The sequence below is a fragment of the Erythrolamprus reginae genome, chromosome 4, assembly GCF_031021105.1.
Source record: "Erythrolamprus reginae isolate rEryReg1 chromosome 4, rEryReg1.hap1, whole genome shotgun sequence".
Classification (NCBI taxonomy): domain Eukaryota; kingdom Metazoa; phylum Chordata; class Lepidosauria; order Squamata; family Dipsadidae; genus Erythrolamprus; species Erythrolamprus reginae.
Genome location: NC_091953.1, coordinates 168500 through 195564, shown reverse-complemented (window position 1 = coordinate 195564; position 27065 = coordinate 168500). Strand labels below are relative to the sequence as shown.

Below are 27065 nucleotides of genomic sequence, written 5' to 3'. Positions count from 1 at the left end.
ACCCTTCCACAACCACATCTCCCTTGGCTGCCTGCCAGACCCCCCCCCCCAGAACCCTCTTGAACCCCGTGTAATTGTCCTGGCATCCCTCTTGCCTTGGAACAAAAGTAAAAACGAAACAACATGGACCGGTGTACCATCCTAAGCAGTGCCAGTGCGGTGCAGTAGTTTCTGACCATCCTATTCTAGCGTGTCAACCTATCTGTCGTTCTGTTATCTCTCCACTGAAATTCTATTGTCGATCCATCATCTATCCAACTATTTACACTCTCTCATTTTCTCACCTCTATCAACATCTGGCCCAAGTACGACAGCCGTCCTTCCTGCAGGCTCTCTGGGCAATTTAAGGCTTGTTGCCCCTGATGGCCGCTGGCACTGAGGCCACCGCTTTCCATGCCACCTTTCTATCTCCGCACAGGGGCCACACAGGGGGAACCCCAGGTGGGCGAGGGGCACAGAGGCCCGGCTCGTGCCCCCAGACCCATCTCCCTCCCTCCCTCCCAGGATCTGGTCTTCTACCCCAAGGAGACGATCAGCACGCAGCTCTTCCAGGACCTGGGCCAGTGGGTCTCCCGCGAGGGTTTGTCCGAGGCTGCCATCCAGAATGCCAGCCAGGCAGCCGCAGCCCTTTACCAATGGATCTGCTCCGTCTACTGGTACCAGTGGGCGCTGCGTGAGTGGGAGCCGGCAATGCTGCAGCTGCAGACCTGTGACGACCAGATCAACGCGGAGAAGGTCAGCTTGGGCGACCGGCGCCTCCACTCGGAGTACCTGCGGGACACCACCCAGGCCCGCATCAGGGAGCTGAGGCAGAAGCAGGAGCACCAGGAGAAGCTGCTCCAGCAGCTCACGCAGTCCTTGCAGGCCAAAGAGGAGGCCAGCACGGTGGAGAGCTCCGTGGCTGAGCACCTGGCCAGCTGGACGGCCATGACCAAGGTAACAGCGGCAGAGACCCGGGGAGCCTCCTCCTCCCCCTCCCCCTCCTGGAAAGGGCTGCTGCCGCCACCGCCTCCCAGCCTCTCCTCCTTCCTCCTAGGACCTGGAGTGCCAGCAGAGCACCGTGCACGGGGATGCCCTTCTCTGCTCGGCTGTCGTCTCCTACCTGGGGCCCTTCTCCCCACCGCGGCGGAAAGAGCTGCTGGAGAAGTGGCAGGCGGTGTGCGAAGGGTCCCGGGTCCTCCTCGGCCCCTGCGATGTCAGCTGGCTCCTGCAGAGGGAGTTGCCCTGCCCAGGCCAGGCGCCCTCTGGCCCACCGCTGCTCCCAGTGCAGAACCCGCTGAAGGTGGCGTCGTTGCTCACGACAACGCAGCAGCAGCGCCTGTGGGACCGGCTCCATAAGCCAAAGGACGACGAGAGCCGCCTCACCGCCGTGATACTCCACTCCAGTGTCCACCTGCGGGGCCATCGGTGGCCTCTCTTGGTGGACCCAGACAAGCAGGCCCAGATGTGGCTTCTGGCCACTTCCTCTTTGGACGAGGGTGAGTGAAGGCGGAGCGGAGAGGCTCCATGGAGCCCCAGTCGGGATTCCCCAGACCCGTCGCTCACCGGCCTCTCCCTTGCAGAGGAGTCCCAGGCCCAGGCCCTCTCTGACCTGGTGCCGGATATGGTGGACCAAGGGGGCGGCGACGAGATCCCCGAGGACAACCTGGAAATCCTGTCCCTGGCCAGCCCGGACCTCGAGCAGAGCCTCAAGGACGCCATCAAGTTGGGTGAGCGAGGCCTGGAAGGAGCTTGGTGGCGCCTGGGGCAGGTCCAGCAGAGAGGGCGGCCCCGAGCAGCAGCGCCTCCCCCTGCTTCCCCCTCCAGGCAAGCCTGTGCTGCTGACGGACGTTGAAAAGGACGTCCCCTGGTGCTCGGCCCTGCAGCAACTGGTGGAGAAGGGATGCTCCTTGGGCTGCCCGGAGGCCAAAGTTTTCTTCCCTGCCCCCGAAGAAGAAGGTGGTGGAGCAGAGGACGAGCACCTGCCCATCTCGCCTTCTTTTGCCTTGTACCTGTGCACGGAGCTGCCCCTTCAGTCCTTGGCTGCAGGTAGGAGGGGAATGGAAGGAGGACCACCCACACGGATGTCGCGGGACCTGGGTAGTAGGTTCAGGGTGTGGATGAGAAGGATTTTTTTGATTACGGAATCATTTCTAATGTTTTCAATGGCCTGGTTTTATTGCATGCTGCCCAGAGTTCACATTTGTGAATTCAACCACTGTCTACGGAAGAGGTGACTGACACAAAGAACTGGGTGGGCATTAGGTTTAGCCCCCCCCCCGTGAGGGTTTAGGCCCCCCCCTTTCCTTCCACTGCAGAGGTCTGATAGGTACAATTTATTTAGAAAAACCAGGAGCCCCCCGCCACTCCCCAAAAGGAATCATTCGGTATTGAGAACGATTGACCCAGAATGATCCCCTGCCCAGTGTGGGATTTTGTGACGCAGAAAGTGAAAGGAAACGGCCGAGTGACCCGGTTGAGGCATGTTTGCAAAAGATTCATTCATTCATTTATTCGACTTCCATGCCGCCCAACCCCCAAGGACTCAGGGCGGCTTACAATAGGTACAGGACAATAAAAAGAACCCATTAATTAAAAAACGTTCATAATCATATGCATACATACCATTCATACAATTTGGCCATGTCAGTTCATGGCCCCCCAGGAAGGCCAGTGGGAGCAGTATGGGCATCGGGGGGGGGGAGTTGGTCCGATAGAGCCAGGGCGGCCACAGAGAAGGCCCTCCTTTGGGGTCCCGCCAACCTGCATTGCTTAGTCGACGCAAGTATCGAAGAAGCCCAACTCAGCTGACTCTGCAGCAAGCGGGAGGTCCAGAGGGCTAGCAGGCCGTGCTTTCCCATAAGATGGGTCGGGAAGCCTGGGACCGGCCCCTTCCCACTCCCGAGAGGGGGCAGGGTGCGCATTGGGTGTGTGTGTGTGTGTGTGAGAGAGAGAGAGACAGATGTTCCCTGTCCCACCCCGTCCTCCTCCTCCTCGCCTCCTCTCCCTGCCCTTTCAAGAGGCTGACCCCTCCCTCGTGAAGAGGCTGAATGTCATTGACCTCAGCCTCAGCCGGGAGGCCCTGGAGGACCGGCTGTTGGGCGAAGTGCTGCACGTGGAGCGGCCGGAGATCATGAAGAACCAGCAGATCCTCTACCTGGGCATCCTGCAGCTGGAGGGCAAGCTGGAGGCCACAGAGGTGATTCCCTGGAGGAAGGGGGGGGAGGGACGCCCGCCTGGAGACCTGGCTGCCCTCCTGCCCCTGGCACCCGGCCGTCTCCCACCACCCGCCAGGCTTCGAGCAGGGTTGGGGGGCACGGAGGGGCATGCATCCATAGGAAAGAGGTGGCCGGCCCCATGAGGCCTGGGGCCCAGCCTGGGGTCGGTCCTTTGGACCTGACCCACTGTGCCCCTCTCCCCCGCCCCCGCCTTCCCTTGCAGGAGGAGCTGATGGATATGATTTCGCAGCCGCAGCGGTCGCTCCTGGAGGAGGAGAACTTCATGCCGATCGTGCGGCTCCTCCAGACGCAGATCCAGGCGCTGCACGCCACACGCAGGCACATGGTCTCCCAGCACCAGCACCAGGCGGTTTTGTGCGGCAGGTATCGGCCGGTGGCCTGCCTGGCGGTTGGGCTGCACGAGGCACTGCAGCAGGTGGCCCACCTGCACCCACTCTACCGCTTCCCCATCGACTTCTGCACCAGCCGTGTGCGGCAGGCCCTGATGGCAGCCAAGCGCCAGGAGGCCAGCAAGCAGGAGTCCCTGGAGGCCCGGCTGCTGGAGCTGAGCAGGATGGTGCTCTGGCAGCTGCTCACCCAGGCCCTGCCCTGCCTGCTGGAGGCCCACCGCCCACTCTACTCCTTCCTGGGAGCCGTGACCACGCTGAGGGTGGCGGGGGATGTCAGCCCCCTGGAGTGGCTGGCCTTCACCCAGGGCCTGCAAGACCCAGCCGCCAGGGCCCTCCTCCTCCTGCCCCCGGAGCCCAGTCCGGCCTGCCCCGACTGGGTGAGCGTGGAGGCTTGGGAAGAGTGCGCCCTGCTGGAGAACCTTCCTGGCTTCCAAGGCCTGCTGGCCTCTCTGGCCGGGAAGGCGGTGCAGTGGCAGGAGTATTTCTCACTGCCCTCCACGGTGGTGGGGCCGGCTCTGTGCCCCAGCCACGCCCACCTCAGCCCTTTCCAGCGTGCCATTCTTTGGCGCGTTCTGTGCCCCAGGGCCATGTGCCAGGTCATCTCCGACCTGACCACCTGCTTGTTGGGCTGGTCTTCCACTGAGAAAATGGCAGCCATCAACCCCTACTCCTATAGCCGTGCCAACAAGCCGGTCATCTTGGTCACGGTCCCAGCCGGGTCGCAGGGTTCCTTCACGCATCCTTTGCTCTGGATCCAGCAGATGGCAGCCCAGCGGGGACGGAGGGTGAGTGGGGCCTGGCGGGGGAGAGGGAAGGGGCAGGCAGGCCTGAAGGGGTCTCCATGCCCCTCACCAACCGCTCTGCCCTGCAGGGGAGAGTGGTCATTATCTCCTTTGGGACCCCGGATGCCCCCCAGCGTGTCCAGCGGACGCTGCCCCTTTGCACAAAGAAGGGGAAGTGGCTGGTCCTGGACAACTGCCAGTTGCTGAACAGCTGGGACCCCGAGGTTCTGCTGCAGCTGCACCTGGTACTGACCACCCCACCAGGTCAGAGGCAGGAACGGCCGGGGAGGCTTGTTTCTGGCGAGTATGGGAGGACCCTCATTTACTTTTTTTCTTTCTGGCGAAGGACTGGGCAAAGGGGGCCCCCTGGAGATCCACCCCAAGTTCCGACTCTGGCTCATCACGACGCTCGATGCCCCCAAGTCTGTGCCAGGTACAGCGGCTGTTCCCCCGAGGGGGCCAGGGCAAGGCCAAAGGAGGTGGGCCGCCAGGGGCCGAGTGCCTGCCCCACCAGCCCTCCTGTCCCCCTGCCTGCCCAGGGCCCGTGCACCGCAATGCCACCACCTTCTTCTGCGAGATGCCGCTGGAGCTGAAAGGCATCCTGGCCCACACCCACCAGTGGCTGCAGGGGCAGGTCCCGTACCTGGACACGGAGAAGCGACTCTCGCTGCTCGTCCTCCACGGGGCTCTGCTGTACCGCCAGAACTACGCCCCGTGGACACAGGCCGCCTCCTACCTCTGGTGAGTCTGGGGGCTCCCCAAGGAGCTTTCGGAGTAGGAATGGGGGGATGGGGACCTGGGCAGGATCAGGCCCTGTGCTGCTGCTCAGAACGGCCCAAGTCCCTGCATCCCACCTCCCACCCCCACCCCCGTGGCGGCTCCCTGGGATGGTTGGGAGGGCCGTGTCTGGCAGCTGAGGAGGGAGATGGGCGGTGTTGTCCCCCCCCCTTCAAGGCCGGCCAAGATGGTGGATGCTGCAAGCAGTTTTGATGCAGATTTGCAAGACGAAGGCAGGTTGAAATAAGGTCAACCAGGGACAGTCATGGTTTAGCCACCGCTTCCCTTAACGATAGGTCCCACTTGTGGCTCCCAACAGCCTTCAAAATCCCTTTCAGCCATTGTTCAATCCTGGCTATGTCCGTCCGCTTATTTGCCTCTGCGCAAGAGTCTTTCACAGGGCCGGTCCCTGTCCACGCCCCCCTCCCCGCCTGGAGCAGGCCAGAGGAAGGGAGCTTTTCCGGCTCTCCAGCAGTATCGGCCTCTGTGCCCCAGCTGCAGGACATTAAGCAGCCCCACAGAAACGGACATCTAGGGCGGCAAGCAAAGCCAGTGCTGGTGGCCTCGGGTTGGAGAGCAGCTGGGCCTGGCTTTAGCCCCGCAGTGCCTTCTCAGCACATCCACCTAGGTTTTTTTTTACCCCCTCCCCCCCACACACACACTCAGATGCCGTGTCTCTTGCCCCATGTGCAGAGCGGGGCCTCCCCCCCCTTTTCCACAGGCAAAGCCCCCTGAGAGCCCCTTCCCGGAGAGGAGCACGGCCTGACAGGGACTTCCCCTCCCTAAGGCCTCCTACCAGCCCTCCCCCCCATCAGGGGTCCTTGGGTGCGGCTGGCTCCTCTTCCTCCTTGGCCGTCTAGCGCTGCTGTCCTGTCCCGCCAGGAGTCACGGGGGACATCGTGGCCGGCTTCAAGGCTCTGGAGAAGCTGAGCGCGATGCCAAAGCCTTCGGAGGAAGCACAGCTGCAGCTGGCAGGTAGGAAGGAAAGAGGTCCCTCTGGGGGGACCTCCACCCACCCAAAGAGGGGGCTGCACCTTCCTCCCCCCCTCTCTCCCCCCCAGGGACCATGCTCTACGGGGGCCACGTTCTGGACGAGGGGGATGCGCAGGCGGTGGAGAGCCTATGCCAGCAGTGCTTGGCTCCTGCGTCCTACATGCTGCTCGGCTCCGGCCTCCAGAGGCTCCTCGCTGCGGTCATCGGCCACTCCAGCTCAGGTAAAGGCGGGCCGGGCAGGACCTGCCCCTGCAGATAGCAGGCAGGCCGGCTGGGTCCTGACCGGCTCCTTCTCTCCCCAAGGGCTCCTCGAGGACGAGGCCTCGGCCGCCACCCAAGCACGGATGCAGCAGCTGCCCAGCCCCATGGACCCTACCTGGGTCGGCCTGTGCAGCAGCCTGCAGGCCCACATGCTGGCCAGCCGCAGCCAAGCCCTGCTCTCAGCCCTGAGGGAGTCCCAGGGCCTTTGGCCTTGCTGGACCTGCCGGGCCACGACCCCGCTGGAGCAGCTGGCCGAGCGAGGCCTGGTGGTGGTGGAGGAGCTGCGGAAGCAGGTGGAGCAGTGTGGCTGGGAGGTGGGGGCCCGAGGGCGGCCCCCCCCATGGGCAACCCCGCCCCAAGCCCCGCCCCCTGCAGCGCTTCCTGCTGGAGGAGGCGGGCGCCTTCCTGGCTCTGCTGGCGCAGGTGGGCCGGGACCTGGCCTGCGTGCAGCAGCACCTGCGGGGGCTGCCCTGCTCCTCCCCCCGCTGCACGGCCATCCTCCAGGCCCTGCAGCGGCAGCAGCTGCCCCGCCACTGGCTGCCGTACACGCCCACTGGCCCCGAGCCCTGGCAGGACTGGCTGCGAACCCTCCAGCGGCGGGGGGAGCTTCTGTGCCGCTACCTGCACTCCATTGGGGGGGAGCCGGTGGTCTGCTACCAGCTGGCCACCTTCCAGCAGCCGCAGCGCCTCTTCCTGGCCCTGCTCCAGGAGACGGCCCGGTCCGAGAAGCAACCGCTGGAGAGCTTCCACCTGGACCAGCAGGTGAGGGAGGGCGGCCTCGCCGGTGAGGGTGGGAGGGGCCGGGCCCTCAGCTGTGACCCCCCTCCCTCCTCCCCTTGGTTTTGCAGGTGTTGCCCAGCCTGCTGCCCCTCAGCATTGCCCCCAAGAAGGGCCTCTACCTGGGCGGCCTGGAGGTCTATCACGCTGCCTGGAACGCCCAGGGGGGCCACCTCCAGGAAAGCCTCTCGGCACAAGGCTGCCAGATGCCCCCCGTGTGGGTGCAAGCCGGCCGGGAGCCCTGGCAGAGCCCGGCAGCCCCGGTGCCCTACAAGTACCAGTGCCCCGTGTACCTGGGGACCCCCCAGACTGCCCTGGACCTCCGCAGCCAGCGGGTCGTCATGCGCCTGGCCCTCCTTTCCAAGATGGCTCCTGAGCTGTGCGCCCAGCAGCGGGTTCACGCCATCAGCGTTCTGCGGTGAGGGGAGGAGCAGCCGCGACCCTCCCTCCCTCCCTGCAGGCGGAGAGACAGCCACTGTAACTACGGAAATAAAACCATATATTATGAGTGTGTACAAAACGGTCCCCGGCTCCTCTGCCACTTTTCCAGCCACAGAAGAAAGTCCCACTGCATCAGTTATATAAATAAGATGGTCTCGGACAGATGTCACCCCCACCCCCCACCCCAGTGGGGCCACCCGGCCCGCAGGCTCCCCAAAGAGTCCAGTCCCTCATTTCAGGTCCACGTCAAAGTCCAGTACCAGCAGCTTGGTCTCTTCAGTGCCGTTGCGGCTGCCCACAGCACACACCAGCTTGGTGTTGGAGGCCCGGATGCGCCAGACAACCCCCCCGCTGCCCCCGCTTTCCAGGGCAACCAGGTTGCGCACAAATTCCCCCGTCTTGAGATCCCAGAGCTTGACTGTGCCGTCGTCTGAGCTGGTCACGACAAACTTGGAACTGAACTGGAGGCAGGTGACTGCGCTCTGGTGCTTGCTGGGCCCTGCAACCCAAAAGGGGGAGGGGGAAGGTAAGGGGGGGACAGTGTATCTGCCATTCTTCCAAGTGAAGCCACCCCTCCGCCACCACCTGGCCCAACCGCCAGGGCAGCAGCTGATGCAGCCGGGGGTGGCCCTCCCTGGCGGTTCCCCCACCGCAGCCTGGCTCAGCTCCTGGGCCCACTTCCTGCGCGTGGGAAACGACTCCCTACCGATCCTCTCGGCCCCCTGCCACACTCACCTTGGAGGGTCTGCAAGCACTGTCCCGTCTTGATATCCCAAATTTTCACGGTGGAATCAGCGTTGCCAGAGACGAGGATATTGTCCCGCAGCTCCATGCCGCTGGTGAGGGACTGGTGCCCCATCAGGGTGTGCAAACAGTTGCCGCTCTCGGCATCCCAGACGCGGATTGAGGTGTCCAGGGAGCCACTCACAATGTGGGTGCCGTCGAACTGCCCGACAGCAAGAGGCAAAGTTGACAAATGAGCGGCTCTGGAGGGTAGGGCGGGACCCCCCCTCCCAAAGGAGAGCGCCTCACCTGCAGGGAATAGACTCGGTTGGTGTGGCCTTGCAACGTGTGGGTGCAGCTCTCGGTCTCCGGATCCCAGACTTTCACCGTGTAGTCGTAGGCACCGCTCACCACCTTATGTCCGTCGTACTGGACGCAGCGCACAGCCGCCACATGTCCCATTAGCACGTGTAGGCACTGCCCGGTCTCTATGTCCCAAAGACGAAGAGTGGCATCCCGAGATCCACTCACCACCCTGCCAAGGGGACGGAAGTAGCCTCAGCACAGAGAACCCAAGCTGGCCCCCAGGGACCCCCGTCCTACCCCAGGCCCCTCCCCTACCTCGTGTCATGGAGATGCATGCAGCGCACAGTCGAGGTGTGGCCGTAGAGTGTGTGCACGCATTCGCCTGTGTCCGCGTTCCACACTTTCAAGGTCCGGTCTGTGGAGCCGCTAATGATGATATTTTCCCTCATCTGGGAGGACCAAACCCCACCGGTGTGTCCCACCAGAGTCTGCACACACTGCGGGAGAAGAGGTTCAGCCAGGGCCGCCCAGGGCCAGGGGGGCCTCCCCCTCCAGAGAAGCTGGACCGGGGCTCACCTCACCGGTGATGGCAGACCAAACCTTGAGCGTGTTGTCATCTGAGCCACTGACGATGCGAATGCCACAGAACTGGAGACAGGTGATGACGTGGTCATCGTGACCTTTGAGGACCTGCTCCGGGAACAGAACAGACAAGCGGGCTGTAGCTCCAACAACAGCTTCACCCAGGAGGGCCGGCTTGCAGCTCTGCAGCTCTGCAGCAACCCTCCGGATCAGTGGCCATGAGCACAGGGCCCGCAGCAGGGTTTCTGATCTTTATTGGTGGACGAATGAGATACCCGAAGGGGAGCAGCTAGTCCTTCCCTCTTCACTTGCCCCACCGTTGGATCCTCCTCACTGGCAGCTTCTCTTCCTGAGCGCGCGAGGGGCATCCTGCAGCGGTTGCCGCGGAGACAGGCAAGGCTCTCGCCTCGCAGTCCACCCCGCCCCACTTGCAGCCTTCACATTCCCTGGGGGAGGTTCAGAGCAAGCAAGGTGGAAAAAGAAAGCCATTTGGGGGGAGGGGGAGGCTCCGCTCTGTACCTTGGGGGGCCGGGCATCTCCATTGCGCCAGTTCATGTCAATGTGATGCTGCCGTAGAAAGGCTAGCTTCCAAGGGCTGTACATGAAGCCTGGGCTCAGAAGCCGACGCTTACGCAGGCTCAGTGGTTCTTCGATACCTGCGGAGGGACCGGGGGACCTGGTCAGGGCAAGGACAGCCAGGGGGAGCCCGCCCTGCAACAACCGGGCAACATAAGGGCAGAAGCCAGACCTCACCTCCATCACGGCACTTCTCCCGCCACAGCAGGTTGTCTTCAGCCAGAATGCGCCAGTAGCGACATGTCTGCGCCGCTCGGAGCAGGTCCCGAGGCTCCAGGAAAGAGAGCACATAGAGAGCCAGCTGGGAGGGAAAGGAAGGGGGCAGCTGCAATTCAGGGGCTGTCCGATCCAAGCCCAGCTGGTGCACACTCAGGCCGTGTGCCCCCCGAAGCCCACCACGCAGCTCCCCCCCCCCCCCGCATCGGACCACTCTCCAGCCAGATGCCGTGCCAATAACTGGGGCAGTGATGTGTCGCACCCTCTGGTTCTCCTCTGGCAACAGACTCACCCAGGCCCTGGGAAGGCCAGCTGAGAGCCCCAGGACCTCCTACCTGGACCTTACCCGCTGCAGTTGTCCTGGCCCACTGGCTTCTAATCCACGCTACCTTTGACCTTCCTTGGGGTCCTTCCAGCTTTCGCCACTTTCAGGATCCACCTCACCAGCCTTCTCTGCTACCATCCCGGCTCCTCCCTGGTTTCCTTGTGCCCGTTGCGTGAATAGCAGCTCTACCTGGGTCTCCCCTGGGACCCCCCTTCCCCCCCCCCTAGTTGTGTTCCTGCTCCGCTCTCTCTCCTGCACTCACCCGCCCCTTCTGCAACAAGGCCTGTTCTGTGCCCAACGCCCCCCTCTTGACTGGGCCACGCCTGGCACGGCCCCCTCCCAAAGAGGCCACCCACCTCCTTCGGCAGAAGCGAGATGAAGTCGCGCTGGAACTGGGGCTCAATCACTTGCATCATGTGCTTAATCTGAGGGGCCTCACAGCGGTCAATGAGCTCATCCAAGGCCAGCAGCTTCTCCGGGCCGCTCCAGCGCTGGCAGGGAGCCAAAGGAGGAGAGAAGGGGCAAAGGGGGAACACGCTTGTTCTCTTGTCCATCTCTACACAACAGCAGCAGCAACAGCAGCTAAAGCGTGTTTTATGCTTGTGGCCCCTTCGGCATGTTCTGCAAACACCCCATAGGGAAACACTCCCCCCCAAACACACACAGACACACAACCAACCCCCCCCCCCCAGCCTCTGATGGGCCTCCTGGCTAGAGGTCCCCCCCCCTGCTCACCTGGAAAGTGCAGAGCCAGCCCTGCAGCTCAGGGGGCGGGGCCACGGGGGGCACGTGCCGGCACCGAGTCTGGCTGGCCTTGGCAGTCCGGAGGTCCCCAAACGTGGCGGCAGGCCGGGCGATGCAGGGGCCCAGCACCCTGAGGGGGGAGAGCAAGGTCAGCCGCTCTCCCCAGCAAACAGCCCAACGCCTCTCCCCCCCCCCATCCCCCCAACATCCCGAAGGGTCCTGACCTGCCCGGCTCGGAACTTTTGCAGAGCTTCTTCCCGGGGGACTGAGCTCTGCCCTCGGGGCCCCCGCCCTCCGACTTGCGCTTCATCTGCAGCGGGGAGAGTGCGGGACGTCAGCAGGCCCAGCCGGCGGGAGCGGTCAGATCCCGGCCCTCGCGGCCCCGCCTTCTTCCCTACCTTGGGCCGGGAGTGCTGGAGGAGCCCCCCGCCCTCCGTCCGCTCCACGTAGTCGATCCAGCGCTCGTCCAGCGTGTAGTAGAAGTAGCCGTCGCCGCCCGCCTCGTCGCTGCTCTCGCTCTCCTCCTCCGAGTCGCCGCTCCCTCGCGGGGAAGCGGGCCGGCCGCCGCGCTCAGGACTGCGCTCCAGCCCTCCGGGGCTGCCGACTTCCCCGCCCGGTCCTCCCGCTCCGCCGCCATCCTGCGAAGGGCAAGCGAGGCTGCGCGGAGAGCTTTGGGCGGCGTCGGGCGTCTCCGGACGGTGCGAGCAGGTCACGCGCTGGCGGTTCAGCTCCAGGGTCCGGCCGGTGATGCCCTTGACGCGCAGCAGGTCTTCCAGGCGGGCGAAGCCCCTCAGCTCCTGCGGGGGCCGGGAGGCGGTCAGGCGGCGCCCGCGGGACCCCCGCCCCGGAACAGCCGCTGCCACCGCCCGGCCTGCCGCTCACCTCCCTCTTGCGCACGATGCCCCGCGCCCGCCGGCGCCCGATCCCGACCAGCGCGCGCTCCAGCTCCGCCGCGCCGGCCCGGTTGACGTCTATCCTGCTGCTGCTGCTGCCCGCCGACCCGGACCCCGACATCGCCACCGCCGCGCTCGGCCCTCCGCCGCGCGCCTGCGCAGAGCACCCGCCCCGCCTACATTTCCCAGAGAGCCACACAGGAGCCGCCACTCGCGAGCAAGACGGGCCTTTATTGGTCGGGAGGGAGCCCCGACGTCACCGGCGCTTGTACAGGCAGGGCCGCAGGGCCAGTCCGCGCGGCTCCTCTGCACCTTTCGCCGCCTCCGCCCGGTCGGTCTTCCGTAGCTCGAAGGTGTAGAAGTGGCTGCCGGAGACGTCCTGCGGAGGGAGAGGCCGTCGGGCGGGTCCACGGGAGCCCCCGCCGCCCGCTCCCCCTCCCCGCCCACCTACCTTGGAGACCAGCCGGAAGCCCAGCCGGGCCAGCGCCCCCAGGAAGGCCCGCAGGTCCGCGAAGCGGCTCGCCACCTCGGCCACCAGCAGCGTCCCCCTGCAGCGCAGAGAGAGAGAGCGTTCGGGCGGGGTCCGGCCTCGGGAGTCCGTCCAGGGGCAGCCCCCGCGACCCCGCCCCCCTTACCCGGCTCGCAGGACGCGGTGAGCCTCTTGCAGGATCTCGCGCAGGTTGGTGCCCATCAGCGCCAGGCAGAAGACGGCCACGTCCACGGAGGCGTCCTCCAGCGGCACCTGCGGGCGACGAGAACACCTGTCCGGCCGGGCGAGCGGGAGGGAGGGGCGGGGGGGAGCCGGCCCGGTCAGCCTACCTGTGCCATGTCGCAGACGGTGACCCGCGGGTCTAGGGCCGCCAGGTCGAAGCAGTGCACCCGGTTGGGCAGGCTGCGAGCCAAGGTGCAATCCCCGCAGCCAAAGTCGGCCACAACCAGCGAGGCCGGTCTGCGGGATGGAGATGGCAAGTTATCCCGGGCGGAACAGCCTCCGCACGGCTCACGTACAGCCCGGCCACCAGTTTTGGATCTGGGGAGGAAGCAGGCAAAAAAGCCCTCCCTCCCTCTCCCCCGTCAGAGGAAAGGCCGCCACGTGGATGGTTCCTTTAGCTTAAATTAAGAAGAGGAATTCCTCCGATCCACTCCACCTTTCCTCTACCCAAAATATAAACCCCCAGCAGCCACAGAGGAAGGGAATGTGGTGGCGGCAAAGGAGCAAGGCCACAACTCAAGCCACAGCAGGGAGCGAGCAACCCGGGCAGCCCACCACACGGAGCCAGCGCTGACCTGCGGCGGAGATGCTGCGCCAAGCGCTCCACGGGTCGCTCCGGCCAGCGGGCCGCCTGCAGGGCAAAGCCTCGGTGGTAGACGGCCGCAGCCTCGGGGTCCTCGCGGAAGAGCCGGGCCGCCTCTCGGCTGGAGCGCGTGTACAGCAGCTGGTTGATGTAGCGGAAGCGAGCGGCGTCCAGGCGGCTCTCCAGGCGCTGCCGCAGGGACGGAGCCCGCCCGCCCGGGGCCTCCACGGATTCTGCGGCCAGGCGCCCCCGGTCACCGCAAGACGCGGCGGGCTTGAATTTGTTCCTCTGCCGCCGCCTGTTCTTCTGCCGGTTCCTCCACTGCTGCCGAGTCAGCGGCCGCCTCGGCTCCTCGGCTGCTCCGCCGGCCATGCCGGGCAGACGCCTCCCCGGGCAGACGCGCTTCCCAGCGGGCCCAGAGGCCGCTCCACCAGGGCCGCAGAGAGCAGAGCCTGCCCGGCTGCCCGCCCGCCCCCTCGGGTCCCCTTCGGGCGGCACGGCAGGCAGCGCGCTTGGCGGGGGCGGAGCGTCCGGGACTCTTGCCCGCCTCCGGGCGCGCATGACGGTCCTCAGGAGGCGCTGCGGGCGGAGGAGAGACGACGACGCCGGAACCCGCGCGCCGGAACTTACGCAGCGCCCAGCGGCGCGGAAAGGCCCGCGCGATCCCCCTGGTGGCCGGAGGGCCGCACCACGCCCGGTTGGCCGCTGCCGCCAGCTGGCGGGGCGGGGCGGGGCGGGACGAGCGGCGCGGAGCTGCCACACCCGGAGCGCGCGGGGCGATGGACGACATCTTCACGCAGTGCCGCGAGGGCAACGCGGTGGCCGTGCGCCTCTGGCTGGACAACACCGAGAACGACCTCAACCAGGGGTGAGCAGGGCTGGCGGCCGACCCTCCGGCGGGCGGGGGAGGCAGGCGGGCGGGAGCGCCGCTGCTGAGCCGCCGGCGGGCCTGGTGGGGAGTGGGCCGGGGCGGGAGGGGGCGGTGGAAGGGGGGGGGGGCGGGAGGGAGGGCCGAGGACTGGGCGGGAGACCCCCGCCGCAACGGGAACCGTGGCGGGCCGGAGCGCCTCCCTGCCCCGCTCCGATCTCCTTTTAAGGGCCGCCCTCTGGCGCTGCCCGCCCAGGCCCGGGGAGGGAGGGAGGGAGGGGCGGACGGAGGGAGTGCGGGCGCTGCCTGCCTGCCTGCCTGCCGCCCCCGCTTCCCGGCCGCCTTCCCTGCCTCCCCCCGCCAGGGACGACCATGGCTTCAGCCCCCTGCACTGGGCTTGCCGCGAAGGGCGCTCCAGCGTGGTGGACATGCTGGTCATGCGCGGCGCCCGCATCAACGTCATGAACCGGGGAGACGACACGCCGCTGCACCTGGCCGCCAGCCACGGGCACCGCGACATCGTCCAGAAGGTGGGGGGAGGGGGAGGGGGCGGGAGGGGGGAGGGGGCTGCCGTGGTGCCGGTGGCCTGACGCTGCCTCCCCCTCCTCCTGGTGCAGCTGATCCAATTCAAGGCCGACATCAACGCCGCTAACGAGCACGGCAACACCCCTCTGCACTACGCCTGTTTCTGGGCCCAGGAGCAGGTGGCCGAGGTGCGTGGGGGCTTCCAGGGGGCTGAGAGTCACAAGGAACCTGACTGCGAATAGTCTCCCTGCCTCACTTTCCCTCTCTGTTGCTCTGTGGCCAGGACCTGGTGGCCAGTGGAGCACTAGTCAGCATCTGCAACAAGTACGGAGAGACGCCCCTGGACAAGGCCAAGGAGCCCCTGCGGGATACACTGAGAGGTGCGCCCCCCCCCTCTTCGTAGCTTTGCGGAAGACCAGCAGGGTGGGAGCAGTACGGACATCAGGGGTGGGGGGTTAGCTGGTTCCATAGAGCTGGGGCAGGCCTGCTTCCTTCAACAGGGACTTTGAAGGCCTCTGGGGCCCCTCCCGGCCCTGGCAGTCTGCCTCCTTCCAGGTCCACATCACCTGGGCCTCAGGCAAAAACTGGGCTCTGCATAAACCTCTTTCAAGCTATCTGCCCCCCCCCAGCCCCCACTGGCCACTTTCCTTGGGTCAATTTGGGGAGGGACAGTGGACGGAGTGACCCCTGGAAGAGAGAGCGAGGGTGGGGCCTCCTTTCCTGGGGTGCTGCTCTCGGCCTCCCTGACCGCTCCTTCTGTCTCCTTCCAGAGCGAGCAGAGAAGTCCGGCCAAAGCCTGACCCGCCTCCCCTACAAAGACACGTTTTGGAAAGGCACCACACGCACCCGGCCACGTAAGGGGGGAGGCTTCCTAGGGGGAGGCAAGGGGCCTTCCGGGCCAGATGAAGGGGGCAGTGGGGGGGCCCCTCACCCTCTCCTTGGGCCTGTTCTCCTTCCGTAGGTAACGGGACCCTGAACAAGCTGGCAGGGATTGACTTCCGGCAGCTGAGCCTGGGCCACAAACTCAACGAGAACCAGTCTGGAGAGGTGCTGCTTCCCCCCTCCCCCCTCCCCCCATTCCAGGCTCTGCCTGGCGCCCTGACACCCCCTCCCCCGCTTCCCTGCAGCTCTGGAAAGGGCGCTGGCAGGGGAACGACATCGTCATCAAGGTCCTCAAGGTGCGCGACTGGACGACGCGCAAGAGTCGGGACTTCAACGAGGAGTACCCCAAGCTCAGGTGGGCGGACGGGGCAGGTGGCGGGGTGGGGGTCTCCCGGGCCTGTCTTTGGAGTGGGCAGGGGCTGACCGCGCTCTCTCCCACACAGGATTTTCTCCCACCCCAACGTGCTGCCGGTGTTGGGTGCCTGCCAGTCGCCCCCCGCTCCACACCCCATCATCATCACCCACTGGATGCCCTACGGCTCCCTTTACAACGTGCTGCACGAAGGCACAAGTGAGTCTGGGCCCTGGCTGGGGTGGGGGCTCCTTACGGCCCAGCAAGGGAGGCCCCCAAGTCCCTGGCCGGCTGCATGGAGCCATCGGCCACTCCGCACCAGGCCGTTCCCCGAGCAGAAGCGGCTCCGATCGGAGACTCAGCCAAGCTTTTCAGAAGCTGTGGACTGGCCGTGTGAGAGCCATGCAGCCCCGCCCCCCCCCCCCCCAAATTAAAGCTGCTTCTCTGTCCCGGGGCCTTCTGGAGCTTTGGGGGAGGAGGCAAAGTCCAGCACCCCCCATGCAGTCGATCTGCCAGGCGCAAGGAACCAGGAACAGGAGTTTACTCCGATCTCCTGATGCTCAGGGCAAATTGTCACCAGATAAGAGTCGGTTCACTGGAGTGATGGGCGAGGGCCGGTTTGGGTTTCTTGTGGGAGTCCAGGAGCCCTCGGACTCCGCTTGGCCGTCCCTGCAGGACTTTGGTGGGCTTCTTCGGAGGGCCTGTAGGCAGCCCCTCTCTGGGGCTAGAACGCCCCTGCTCCCCCTGGAGGCTGGATGTGGGCCTGGGCCCCCTACGAGCCTTTTCCCCTCCCCCTCTGCAGTCCTGGGGTATGACACACACACACACACACACCCCAAGGGACCCTGCTGGGTGACTAGAAAGCATTTCCATTTTCACTGACACCAACACTGAGGTTTGGATGCCCTAGAGAAGAAGGGGGCTGTGGCAGAGCCGTGGCTCAGTTTCTCTACAGAAATGCGAAGGGGGGGGCTGGGGAGGGGCAGAGGCTCAGGGGAAATCCCTGAAGGGAAACGCCCAGCAGACGATGGAGCTGGACAGCCGGGGTGCCTCATCCAAGGCCTGAATGGGGCCTGCCGGCGTTCTCATTTCGGGCAGGCCTTTGCGCCCTTCGTCCGAGCTGCTTCCTCTGGGCCACAGGAGGGCTCCTTTGGGGGGGGGGGGGGGGGGCTGCCAGCCTAGATGCCCTTTGCAGGAGCTGAACTCACCTCCACCCCTGCGGGTGAGCTGTCTAAAGATGCCCCACATCTTTCTAGGTGCAGAAGAGGGTGGCCGGACGGGAACAGGACGCGAGAGGAGCTCCTGGCCTTTCGCGTCCTGGCAGCCAGGCGTGGGCCTGCTCTGCGTCTCTGGCTGGGGGTGTTGCCCCGAGTGGGCCAGCCAGGGGCTTTTGAAAGCCCGGAAGGGGTCCCTCTGTCCCACTGCGGAGGAGACCCTCGGGCACGCCTGTCCCCCCCACTCCCTCTGCCCAGGGCAGCCACAGACCCACCAGACCCGAGACAGGGAGGCAGATTCCGACAGAGCCCGGGGGGAGGGAAGAGCAGCTGGGCAGCAGGGCCGGCTTCCATCCCACCATCTCCCTTTTGCCCAAGCTGACGGTGCCCCCCCCAATATGTTTCCTCCCCTCCCTCCAGATTTCGTGGTTGACCAAACGCAGGCGGTAAAGTTTGCCCTGGACGTCTCGCGGGGGATGGCCTTCCTGCATACCTTGGAGCCCCTCCTCCCTCGCCATTATCTCAACAGCCGAGGCATCATGGTCAGTTGGGGGCAGGTGGGGGGGGGCAGGGCAGGCCCCGAGTGCAGCCTCACCCGCCTCTCCCCTGGGGCACAGATAGACGAGGACATGACGGCCAGGATCGGAATGGCAGATGTGAAGTTCTCCTTCCAGTGCCCAGGCAGGATGTATGCACCCGCCTGGGTGGCACCAGAGGGTGAGTGACTGGGAGGGAAGGGGGGCAAGTTCATCTCTGCTCTCCCAGCCAAGCCCGCCCGGGGCTCCCCCTCCCCCCCAGGCAGCTCCTCCAGCCCTCTCTCCTCCCCCACCCACAGCGCTGCAGAAGAAGGCCGAGGACATCAACAGGCGCTCGGCAGACATGTGGAGCTTCGCGGTGCTCCTGTGGGAACTGGTGACCCGAGAGGTGCCGTTTGCCGACCTCTCCAACATGGAGATCGGCATGAAGGTGAGCCTGGCGGGAAGGTGGGCGGGGGCTGTGTGGCTGCCCGGCGGATGCCAGCGAGGATGCCCTGCCGTCCCTTTGCAGGTGGCCCTGGAGGGGCTGCGGCCCACCATCCCGCCCGGCATCTCCCCCCACATTTGCAAGCTGATGAAGATCTGCATGAACGAAGACCCCGCCAAACGCCCCAAGTTTGACATGATCGTCCCCATCCTGGAGAAAATGCAGGAGAAGTGAGAGCCCCCCCCCCGCCCTATGTGCCTTCCACAGGAGCCGAGGGCCCGAGTGGGGGCTCCCCCCCTGCGCATGGTACAGATGGGGGGGCGTCTGCACTCTCCCTGCTGCCTTCACGCCACACGTGTCTCCAGCCACCTCTCGTGCCAAGGCCACCCTGAACTCCCACCCGCTGTGCTGCAGTTTTTTTAATCTTTTCTACACAGGCCCAGGACAAAGCCCCCTGCGGCCCAAATAAACAGCTGTCACTCAAGCAGGAGGGCCTCTTGTGCTGTTTCCAGGGAGGGGGGAGGTCCGGGCTGCCTCTGAACCAGAGTAAGGAGGTGGGGCAGCCTCCAGCCTGTGTGGCCAGGATCCTTTGACCACAGAGGTGCTCCTGGTCTGCAAGAAGCACCTGGGCCCCCACCAACCGGTAGCCGGGAAGAGGCGCCTTCTGCTGCCAAGCGAGCATTGGTGGGCTGAGCTGACCACAACTGTGCAAAGGGGAGGGGGCACAGAGCAGGGGGCCTTGCTTGTGTGTTGGAATGGGGCAGGCAGGCCCTGGGGGGGAGAAGGGTCAGCCAGGCACCTCCCACTCTGGGGGCATCCTCTGCCCACCAGGCCTCCTTCCAACAAATGGTTCGGCCAATGACCAACGCACAGGTGGGGTGGGGGGCAAGAGAGACTTTAATAAGCAATAGAGGGGGAGGGGGCTTTTCAGGTGAAGTAATGGGGCTTCTTGACGTTGATGCCGTACTCGGCCAGCGCAGGGGCCAGGTCCTCCATGGTCAGCGTATGCTTCTTGTCCTGTGGGGAGGGGAGGCAACAGCAGCAGCTGAGAGATTTAGAGCCCCCTCCCCAAGCCGCTCCACCCCCCACCCCGCTCGCCCCGCCCACCTTGCTCTTGTTGCGGGAGCTGCAGGAGGCGGTGCCTTTCATCTTGCAGTGCTGCAGGGCGTCGTTGGCCACGTCCGAGATGAACTTCTGGGCCGCCAGCGAGACCAGCCGGATGCTGCGGGGAGAACGGAAGAGGGGGGACCGGGAGGGGGGGCTTGGCTCGGTTCGGCCGCGCTCGCCCAGGGACCCCGGGAGCCCCGCCACACTCACATGCGCGGGTCCGACGCCTCGAAGCCTGCGCGGTTCAGGTAGTAGCCGGTCACGGCGTCCGGGATCTGCAAGGGCGGGTGGCGGGGTGCAGTCAGACGGGGAGCGGCCCGACGACACCCCCCCCTCCAATCCTCCCGCAGCCCCCTCCTTCCCGGCCCCCACCGTGGGCGTGTAGTCCTCCAGTTGCAGCAGGAAGTCCACGAGCGGCGCGCCGGACGAGGGCGAGGCGGGCGGGGGGGCGGCGGCCTTGGCCTCCCCGTTGACGGCGCCCGCGGGCGGCGCGAAGACTCCGTTGGGCAGCGGCGGCGGCGGCCCCTCGACGGGATGCGCCAGGGCGGCGGCGGCGAGGCCTGCGGGGGGGGCGGAGGCGTGAGAGCGGGCGGGGGGCAGCGGCGGGGGGCCCCTCCCGGCCCCGCCACGCCACTCACCGGCCGCCCCCGCCACGCCCGGGCTGCCCTTGGCGCCCGCGTCCCCGGCAGAGGCGGCGAGGGGCAGGGGCGGTGGCGGCGGGAGGGCCGCGGGCGCCGCGGGGCTGGGATCGGCCTCCGCGACCCCCCCGCCCGCCACGCCGCCGCCGCCGCTACCAGCGCCCGCCCCGCCGCAGCTCATGGATCCGGCGAGCTCTGGTGGCTGCTGCGCATGTGCACCGGTCCCCTCCCGCCCCCCGGAAGCAGCTCCGCTTAAGGGGCGGGGCTCCTGGCTCGTTCTTCCGCGCTCAAGGGGCTCCGCCCACTGCCCGCCAGTCACGTGGGAGGGGCGCCCGGCTGCTGTTTTCACCTTGAGGCGCGCCGGCTCTCTGGTCCCTGCAGAGAGGCCGTGGGCGTGGCCCCCCTGCCCCGCCCCTTCTGCCGGGTCCGCCCCGCCCCGTAAGGAAGACTCGAAAGCGCCCTCCCCCCTTCCCCGAGCCCCCATCGCCGAGCGGTGCCCAAAGAACCAGGCGGGGGCGCTTCGTTCTTCGGTGTTTTTATTAACCGTCTCGGAGAAAACGCGACTCGGATCTGCGCGATACAAAATTGAGTGCGACGGCTACACACACACACACACACACACCCGCTAAGCCCCCCCCCGCCCCTTCACCTCCAGGCCGAGCGGAGCTTCACAAGGAACCGGCAGTTTCTACAATGGGCAGATTTTTTCCACTTCAGCTGCTTCTCCGTCTTAGAGCTTGGGAGGAGGATGAGGGGGGGGGGCCTGGAAACCAGGAGAGACTAACGGGGGCGGAAGTGAGGAGGGGCTGGTGGTCTCCTAGTGGAGGTTTCCTGATCAAACTAGGAGACTGGACAGTGGGACGTGCTCTGATATGGTCAAGCTGAGTCCGAGGTGGCTTGTATCTAAATTTCCGCCACGATCAGGACTTGGACTTGACAGCTCCAGCGGCCCCACCTGACCTGGGATTTGGGACAACGGCTTCATGGTGGACCAGCACCTCCTGCTGTGACGCATCCCTGCCCAGCCCCAGGGCTCCCAGATGGGACAGGGGCAGTGGCGGCAGTGGGAATCTGGCGGTTGGTCACTTGTGCTGAAAGAGAGGAGGGGCCTCTGTGGCAAAGCCTCCCAGGGCCCCGGGTAGCGGCAGCGCCACATTCCACATCTGAAACGGGATTCTGGGGTTCAAAGCCCTTTGCACAACACTAACCTCTCTGGCCATCGATTAGTCCCCCTGACCGGAGACCCCTCTGCCACGGTTCCCACTTGGGGCGGGAGGCTAGCACCCCCTCCCCCCGTCACTGTAGCCTCCCAGTCACACACACACACACACTGTCCACTACCTCCCCCCATCCTGATTGCAAAGCTAGCAAGGCCCAGGTGGTGGCATCCTAGCCCAGGAGGCCGCGCAGCAGCTGAGGGAAGTTGGGGGTCCCCCAGCCTGTGACGGGGTCCCAAGCGGGGGCCGCACAGAAGCCCTGGCCTTGCACAGCAGCATCCAGACAGGAGAGGTGGCATCCGTGGGTCACCTGTGGGAGGCAGGGGGGCTTTTACCACGCACCCAATATCCAGGGTCCCGCTCAGCCGGGCCCACTCCCCTCTCTCTAGCTGCCATGCCCAGCAGCAAGATGACAGGCTGCCCTTCTCACCAGGGATCGGCCTCCCAAGCTGCCGACACACACACACACACGGCACTCACGTCGTAGAGAGCGGTGCTGTTTCCTCCTTCCTGGAGCCGGTAAAGAGCCGGGTTGAGGAACCCCAGGGCGGACAGCCCTCGCTGGAGGCGCCAGTCGTTAATCAGAGCAACAATGCCCCCCACCACGGGAGTGGATGCCTACGATGAGGGGGGGGGGAGGAGGAGGGTCAGGCTCCCCCCAGCCCAGCAAAAAGACAGCCAAGGCTCCGGGAGGGAGGGAGGGAGGAGGGGCCGCCTACGCACAGAGGTGCCCGAGACCCAGGGCATGGGGAGGCGGTTGGCCACCACCCAGTAGTTGTCCGAGAGGGCGGCCAGATCCGGGTAAGCTCTGCCCGTGTGGTTGTAGTAGCTGGCGGGGGGAAGCCGAGGCGACGTGCTCAGGAAACGCTTCACGGCCGTCACCTGTGGGCAAGAAAGGGGGCAGCCTATCCACGGCTCCTCCTGCCCCACAGCCCCCACCACCACCCTCTGTGGGCCACTCCCAGCCGCTCCCCTCTGCAGCCACGGGCCTCGTGGGGGAGGGGAGGGCCCCCGGCCGCTGAGCTCACCTGGTAGTCGGGCATGGGGAAGATGTTGCTGAACCCGCCTCCGCTGATGTAGTGTGCCACCTCAGCGCCCACCCCGAAGGGCTGCTGGAAGGTCGTACCCCCAACGGTGGTCACGTAAGGGCTGCAGAAGCAGGCGGAGCAGTGGGTCCAAAGCAGGGCAGGCCCCAGTCCCCCTTAGCCCACCCACCTCATGGGAGGCAGGAAGGGGAGAGTGGGCCCCCGAGATGGACAGGCGCTTGTGGGTCCCGGGAGAAGGGCAGGCGGGGGCGCCAGGCAGACCAAACCCTCTTCACGGCAGCCCCTCCACCTACTGCCTCTCCCCCCCAGTTGCTTCCGAGGAAACGAGGCATGAAAGGTCCGAGGGGCCCTGGGGCCCTTCTCCTCACCTGGAGGCCGGGAAGCTGGGGCGGAAGGTGTGCTGGCCCCCCGAGACTGCCCGGCAGCCGGCCCCGGAGTCACCTAAATGAGAGGCCAAAGAAAGCGCGGTCACTCCCCCCCCCCTCCATTTCCGGCCACTTAATTTTTGTATTCGTTTGTTGTTGAGGGCATGAGTGACTGTGAGCAATGAGTCCCGGTCCAGATAGGGCTGCAACTGGTGCACCAGGCGAACCTGGGCAAACGCCCCCCTCGCCACAGCTGAAAGATGGTTCTCTAATGTGAGCTGTGGATCAAGGAGGACGCCCAAGTTGCGGACCCTCTCTGAGGGGGTCAGTGATTCCCCCCCCCCCAGGGTAATGGACAGACAGATGGAATTGTCCTTGGGAGGCAAAACCCACAGCCACTCCGTCTTATCAGGGTTGAGTTTGAGTCTGTTGACACCCATCCAGGCCCCAACAGCCTCCAGGCATCGGCACATCACTTTCACTGCTAATTAATTAATTAATTATTGCTGCCCATCGTGCTCTGGAGCTACTCCTGGTGGCTTACAACAATACAAAGGAAAAAAATTAAAAGAATGTAAACTGAAATAAAATAATAGGACAGTAAAATAAAGAATGAGAAGGAACACAATGAGGCCACGTACATGTATATGTGTGTGTATTATGTATATCTATGGCTGTTCATTGGGTGGCTTGGACCGAGGGGCCCCTGAGGGCTTCAAAGGCCGGCAGCCCCACCTTGAGCGGGAGCCGGTGCAGTCCCTATGGACCCTCCCCAGGGCCCCAAAGATGGTTCTCACTGCCGCCCTTTGCCCCACTGGACGCTTGCCGGTGGATTCCCAGGGCAGCCCCACGTTCAGCACATTGCAGAGGTCCAGACAAGAAATGACCAGGACTCAGAAAAGGCCGCAGCTAACGCCCAAACAAGGCACCCCTGGTCACCACCATCACTTGCCCTTCAAGCAGGGGGTTCGGGAGGAAACGCCCCCCCAGCTGCAAATCGGGTCTGGAGGGGTCAGTGCAATCCTGCCCATGCGTGAGGACGGGCATCCCAGACCCCTCAGCCTTGCCAGGCCGGTGGTGCTGAGGTCTGTGGCAGGTCCTTGCAGGTCCCCCAGGCATGGTGGGAAGGGGGCACAGAGCCCACACCACGGGGGTCCCCAGAGTGTCTCTCATCTGTCCCCCTCTGACCCTGGGGGGGGTGTCACAGATGCGCGTACCTGAGGCGAAGAGGATGCTCATACCGCGGGCGGCAGCCTTCATGAACTCCGTGTTCACCCGCTGCATGTAGGCCTGAGAGAGGCTGTCCTCATCGTCCCCATAGCTGACCGTGTGGACCCACGGCAGCCCACTGGTGTTGCTGAGCAGAAGCAGCCACTGCAGGAAGGGCTCCTGGCTCTCGTGGCGACCTGGCGGCAGCAGGGGGAGAGGGAGGCCAGCCAGTCCCTCCCGCCACTTCCACAAGGACCCTCCCCTCTGCACCCCCCCCCCCCCGGGCTCCTGCACACAGGTCAGCCCAAACAGGGCAGCCAGAGCAGGACCCCCCCCCCCCAGCATCCGGGGGACACAACCTCCGTCACCTGGCAGGGGTCTACGGTGGCCCCAGCGGGGGGCAGCAGCCGATGAGGGTACCTGCGTTGCTGAAGACCCAGGTGGAGACGTTGGCGCCTGTGCTCATCAGGTACTGCACGTCCAGGCTGGCCTCCACGCCAGCAAAGCCGGAGCCCCGGGACCCCACCACTCGGTCAACCCGGGAGAGGTGGGGGAAGCTGCTGCCGAAGAGCTGCATGAACTCGGCCAGGTCAGCCTGGTGGAAGTATTGCTCCAGGAACTGGCAGGGAAGAAGCCGCCACCGCCGCGCTCAGGGCCGGGCCTGTCCTGGAGCCACCAGCCCCCCCCTTGCCCGCCTGCCAAAGGCCGAGCCCCTACCTGGGCACAGGCCTGGCTGTTGGCCGAGAAGTTACCCGCATCCCCGTGGGTCAGGTTGTATCGCTGGCGCAGCACAGCCGGTGTGACGCCCAGGTGGAAGCGGGATCTCCCGTCCTCTCCTGGTGGGCGGGGCTTCTGCACAGCCCAGGCCCGGCTCACCACTTTCCGTTCGGCTGGGAAGCGGTGCAGCCCCCCCACTAAGAAGGGGCGAGAGGGAGAAAGGCCCCGGGGTCACAGGGGGCGGAAGAGGGGGCTGTGTGGTGCAGCACAGCCCCAGGACGGGGGCCACCTCAACCCCTCCCCACCGGGGGGCCCCTACCGAAATCCACGTGGTCTGCTAGCTCCTCCTCCAGCCGGTAAGGCAGAGGGGACCGCGTCACCCTGCGACCGTCCTTCCCGTAGCGGTGGAACTGAGCCCCCGGGAGCAGCCGCTCGGCGGTGCTGCAGGCAGAAATCCAGAGCTCAGCTGGCCTCCCCCATCTCCTGCCTCCCTCCGGCCTCCCCAGACGGGGCCCGACTCACCTGGCCAGCACCCAGCACTGCAGGAAGTCCAGGGTGCTGACCGTCTCACAGTCGTGGACCCCGTGAGCTGCCAGCCGCTTCTCCACGCTGCGCAGCGTCAGAGGAGATGGGGAGAGCAGGGAGCGCAACTCGCCCAGCGAGAGGAAGTGCCCTGGGCAAAGGGGGAGGGGAGGGGGCCGTTTAGGGGGCCGTTTAGGGAGTGGGGGCGGGGGCGGGTTGTGCTCCTCTGTCACTCATCCCCCTCCCTTTCCAAGGGGCTCTTCCAGGTGACCAGTCACTGAAGCGTAGCAGACAGGTGCCCCTCCCCCATCCCCTGGTCTGGCCTCTAAAATCCCCACAGTCTCTTCCTCCCCCTTGTAGGAAGACACACACACACACACAAACACAATTGACACCCCCCCCCCCCCGCAAGGAAAGAGGCAGCTGCCGGCTGGACAAGCCAAGTCCCGCGTTGCCCTCCGTGGGGCTCACTGGCGGCTACAGCCCGGCCTCCCCAGGCCTGGACGGCGGACGGTGGTCAAGCCTCCTGAACTAGGCCCCCTCCCACCTCGAGGGCCCCCCCAAAAACCGCTCCCGCAGCCGGGGTCGGTACCGTAGTCGGGCGAGTCCGGCGAGGAGACGCGGCGCACCAGCTCGCTCAGCCGCTTCACGTTCCGCTGCCGGAGCGCAAAAGTCAGGCTCAGCCGCTCGGCGGGGGCCACGCGGCCCAGGGGAACCCAGCCGTCGGGGATCCTGGGAGGAGGCGGAGGCGGTCAGGGCCCGGAAGGAGCCCGTCCCGGACGCTGTGAGCGGGCCGGCCAAGCCCGCCACCGCACCCCCCCCCCCCCCCCAGCTTCTCGCTCACCGCAAGGGCTGGTCCGGCTCCGGAGCCCGGACGGCGGCGGCGGCGGCGGAGCGGAGCAAGGCTGGCGAGAGGAGCAGCAGCAGCAGCGGCAAACGGGGCCTCCCCGACGGCCTCGCTGCCCATCCCAGCGCCGCCGGCGGGGCGTCCAGGCAGGCGGGGGGGGCGAGGACGAGTGGCCGCCCCCTCCGTCCGCCCGCCGCTCTCGCCTCTTCCCGGAGCTCCGACCGCGCCATTCCCGCTGAAGCTGCCCCGAGTCAGGCGCCGGCGGTCACGTGACGGAGGGGATGGTGGGGCCCTTTGCGCGTGCTCGGAGGCCGCGCCGAGGCTCCGCCCGCCCCCTCGCCGTCGGCGCTGGGATGGGCGGCGAGGCCGTCGGGGAGGCTCCTGCTCCGCCTCTGCAGCGAGGGCTCGGCCGGGAGTCGCTGCTCGGAGCCGGACTCCCCCTCCCGCCATTGCGGTTTCAACCTTCGGCCAGCGGCGGCGATGGGATCCCCGGCCCACTCATGCCCGGGAGGAGCGGCCGGCAGCGCTTGGGACGCCGGAGGGGGCGGGCAGGGCCGTTGCCCCCCTCGGCTGGGATGGCGGGGCGGCCTGGCTGGCCGGGAGGGGGGCGGGGGGCCTTCAGAGCAACCGGACTGGCGGCCACCACGCGGACCTCGCGCGCCTCGCCCCGCTCTTCTCCGCTGCGCCTCTCCACTAAGCGGCCGTTGCGTTGATTGCGCGGCTTCAGCTACTCCATGCCAATCGTCCTTCCGGGCAGAGGGCCGTCCAGTCTCTCCTAGAAAACTTCCAGCGACGGAGCCCCCAGGACTTCTGGGCACAAGGGGTCCCGCTGTCGGGGGATTCCTCCTCAATTCTAGGTTTGGGCGGCGTCTCAGGCAGCGGGGCTGATGGGACCCAGGAGGGGCTGCGGTCTGGGCCACCTCGTGACCTCCCCCCCCCAAAAGTCCCTCTGGCGGACTGGGTCTGTGGGGACGGGGCTCCTTTACTGCATCTGTGGGGGCGGGGCTCCCTCACTGGGCCTGTGGGGGTGGGGCTCCTTCCCTGGGCCTGTGGGGGGCGGGGCTCCTTTACTGCATCTGTGGCGGCGGGGCTCCCTCCTTGGGCTGTGGGGGCGGGGCTCCCTCCCTGGGCCTGTGGGGGTTGGGCTTCTCTGGGTCTGTGGGGCGGGGCTCCTTCCCTGGGTCTGTGGGGGTGGGGCTCCTTCCCTGGGCCTGTGGGGGGCGGGGCTCCTTTACTGCATCTGTGGGGACGGGGCTCCCTCCCTGGGCTGTGGGGGCGGGGCTCCCTCCCTGGGC

The 27065-nt window shown here is 66.1% G+C and overlaps 6 protein-coding genes across 6 annotated transcripts in view; 2 read left to right on the top strand and 4 right to left on the bottom strand.

The window, feature by feature from the left end:
• Positions 1 to 7717, top strand: part of DNHD1 (dynein heavy chain domain 1) — a 38347-nt gene extending 30630 nt beyond the window's left edge. The window contains 15 exon segments of the mRNA XM_070749399.1: positions 505 to 936; positions 1037 to 1478; positions 1563 to 1709; positions 1807 to 2028; positions 3000 to 3178; positions 3421 to 4392; positions 4479 to 4653; positions 4736 to 4822; positions 4929 to 5130; positions 6049 to 6055; positions 6057 to 6141; positions 6228 to 6380; positions 6463 to 6761; positions 6763 to 7182; positions 7269 to 7717. Coding sequence (XP_070605500.1) covers positions 505 to 936; positions 1037 to 1478; positions 1563 to 1709; positions 1807 to 2028; positions 3000 to 3178; positions 3421 to 4392; positions 4479 to 4653; positions 4736 to 4822; positions 4929 to 5130; positions 6049 to 6055; positions 6057 to 6141; positions 6228 to 6380; positions 6463 to 6761; positions 6763 to 7182; positions 7269 to 7619 — 4173 coding nt within the window. The 3' untranslated portion in view covers positions 7620 to 7717.
• On the bottom strand, positions 7680 to 12240 carry LOC139166172 (F-box/WD repeat-containing protein 7-like). Its single transcript, XM_070749401.1, has 12 exons — positions 11993 to 12240; positions 11509 to 11907; positions 11335 to 11420; positions 11102 to 11240; positions 10723 to 10857; positions 10003 to 10126; positions 9769 to 9905; positions 9244 to 9357; positions 8983 to 9164; positions 8671 to 8896; positions 8374 to 8584; positions 7680 to 8137 (listed from the first exon to the last, which is right to left on the bottom strand). The coding sequence occupies exons 1-12, from the start codon at positions 12122 to 12124 to the stop codon at positions 7869 to 7871; spliced, it is 2154 nt and encodes a 717-aa protein (XP_070605502.1). The 5' UTR covers positions 12125 to 12240; the 3' UTR covers positions 7680 to 7868.
• Positions 12215 to 14396, bottom strand: RRP8 (ribosomal RNA processing 8). The gene is made up of 5 exons (XM_070749404.1): positions 13291 to 14396; positions 12823 to 12952; positions 12639 to 12745; positions 12455 to 12551; positions 12215 to 12382 (listed from the first exon to the last, which is right to left on the bottom strand). The coding sequence occupies exons 1-5, from the start codon at positions 13857 to 13859 to the stop codon at positions 12260 to 12262; spliced, it is 1026 nt and encodes a 341-aa protein (XP_070605505.1). The 5' UTR covers positions 13860 to 14396; the 3' UTR covers positions 12215 to 12259.
• Positions 13947 to 18586, top strand: ILK (integrin linked kinase). Its single transcript, XM_070749403.1, has 12 exons — positions 13947 to 14166; positions 14531 to 14696; positions 14784 to 14879; positions 14975 to 15071; positions 15462 to 15545; positions 15653 to 15738; positions 15819 to 15928; positions 16017 to 16144; positions 17560 to 17681; positions 17757 to 17856; positions 17975 to 18105; positions 18187 to 18586. Exons 1-12 carry the CDS (start codon positions 14078 to 14080, stop codon positions 18334 to 18336), a joined length of 1359 nt encoding a protein of 452 aa, XP_070605504.1. The 5' UTR covers positions 13947 to 14077; the 3' UTR covers positions 18337 to 18586.
• Positions 18587 to 18981: 395 nt separating this feature from the next.
• Positions 18982 to 20043, bottom strand: TAF10 (TATA-box binding protein associated factor 10). The gene is made up of 5 exons (XM_070749405.1): positions 19848 to 20043; positions 19582 to 19769; positions 19420 to 19484; positions 19210 to 19324; positions 18982 to 19119 (listed from the first exon to the last, which is right to left on the bottom strand). Exons 1-5 carry the CDS (start codon positions 20026 to 20028, stop codon positions 19030 to 19032), a joined length of 639 nt encoding a protein of 212 aa, XP_070605506.1. The 5' UTR covers positions 20029 to 20043; the 3' UTR covers positions 18982 to 19029.
• Positions 20044 to 20366: 323 nt separating this feature from the next.
• TPP1 (tripeptidyl peptidase 1) lies at positions 20367 to 26085 on the bottom strand. The gene is made up of 12 exons (XM_070749400.1): positions 25768 to 26085; positions 25516 to 25655; positions 24924 to 25074; positions 24721 to 24842; positions 24402 to 24598; positions 24105 to 24303; positions 23693 to 23881; positions 22479 to 22551; positions 22093 to 22213; positions 21788 to 21946; positions 21545 to 21682; positions 20367 to 21374 (listed from the first exon to the last, which is right to left on the bottom strand). Exons 1-12 carry the CDS (start codon positions 25998 to 26000, stop codon positions 21237 to 21239), a joined length of 1860 nt encoding a protein of 619 aa, XP_070605501.1. The 5' UTR covers positions 26001 to 26085; the 3' UTR covers positions 20367 to 21236.
• Between the last annotated feature and the right edge of the window lie 980 nt (positions 26086 to 27065).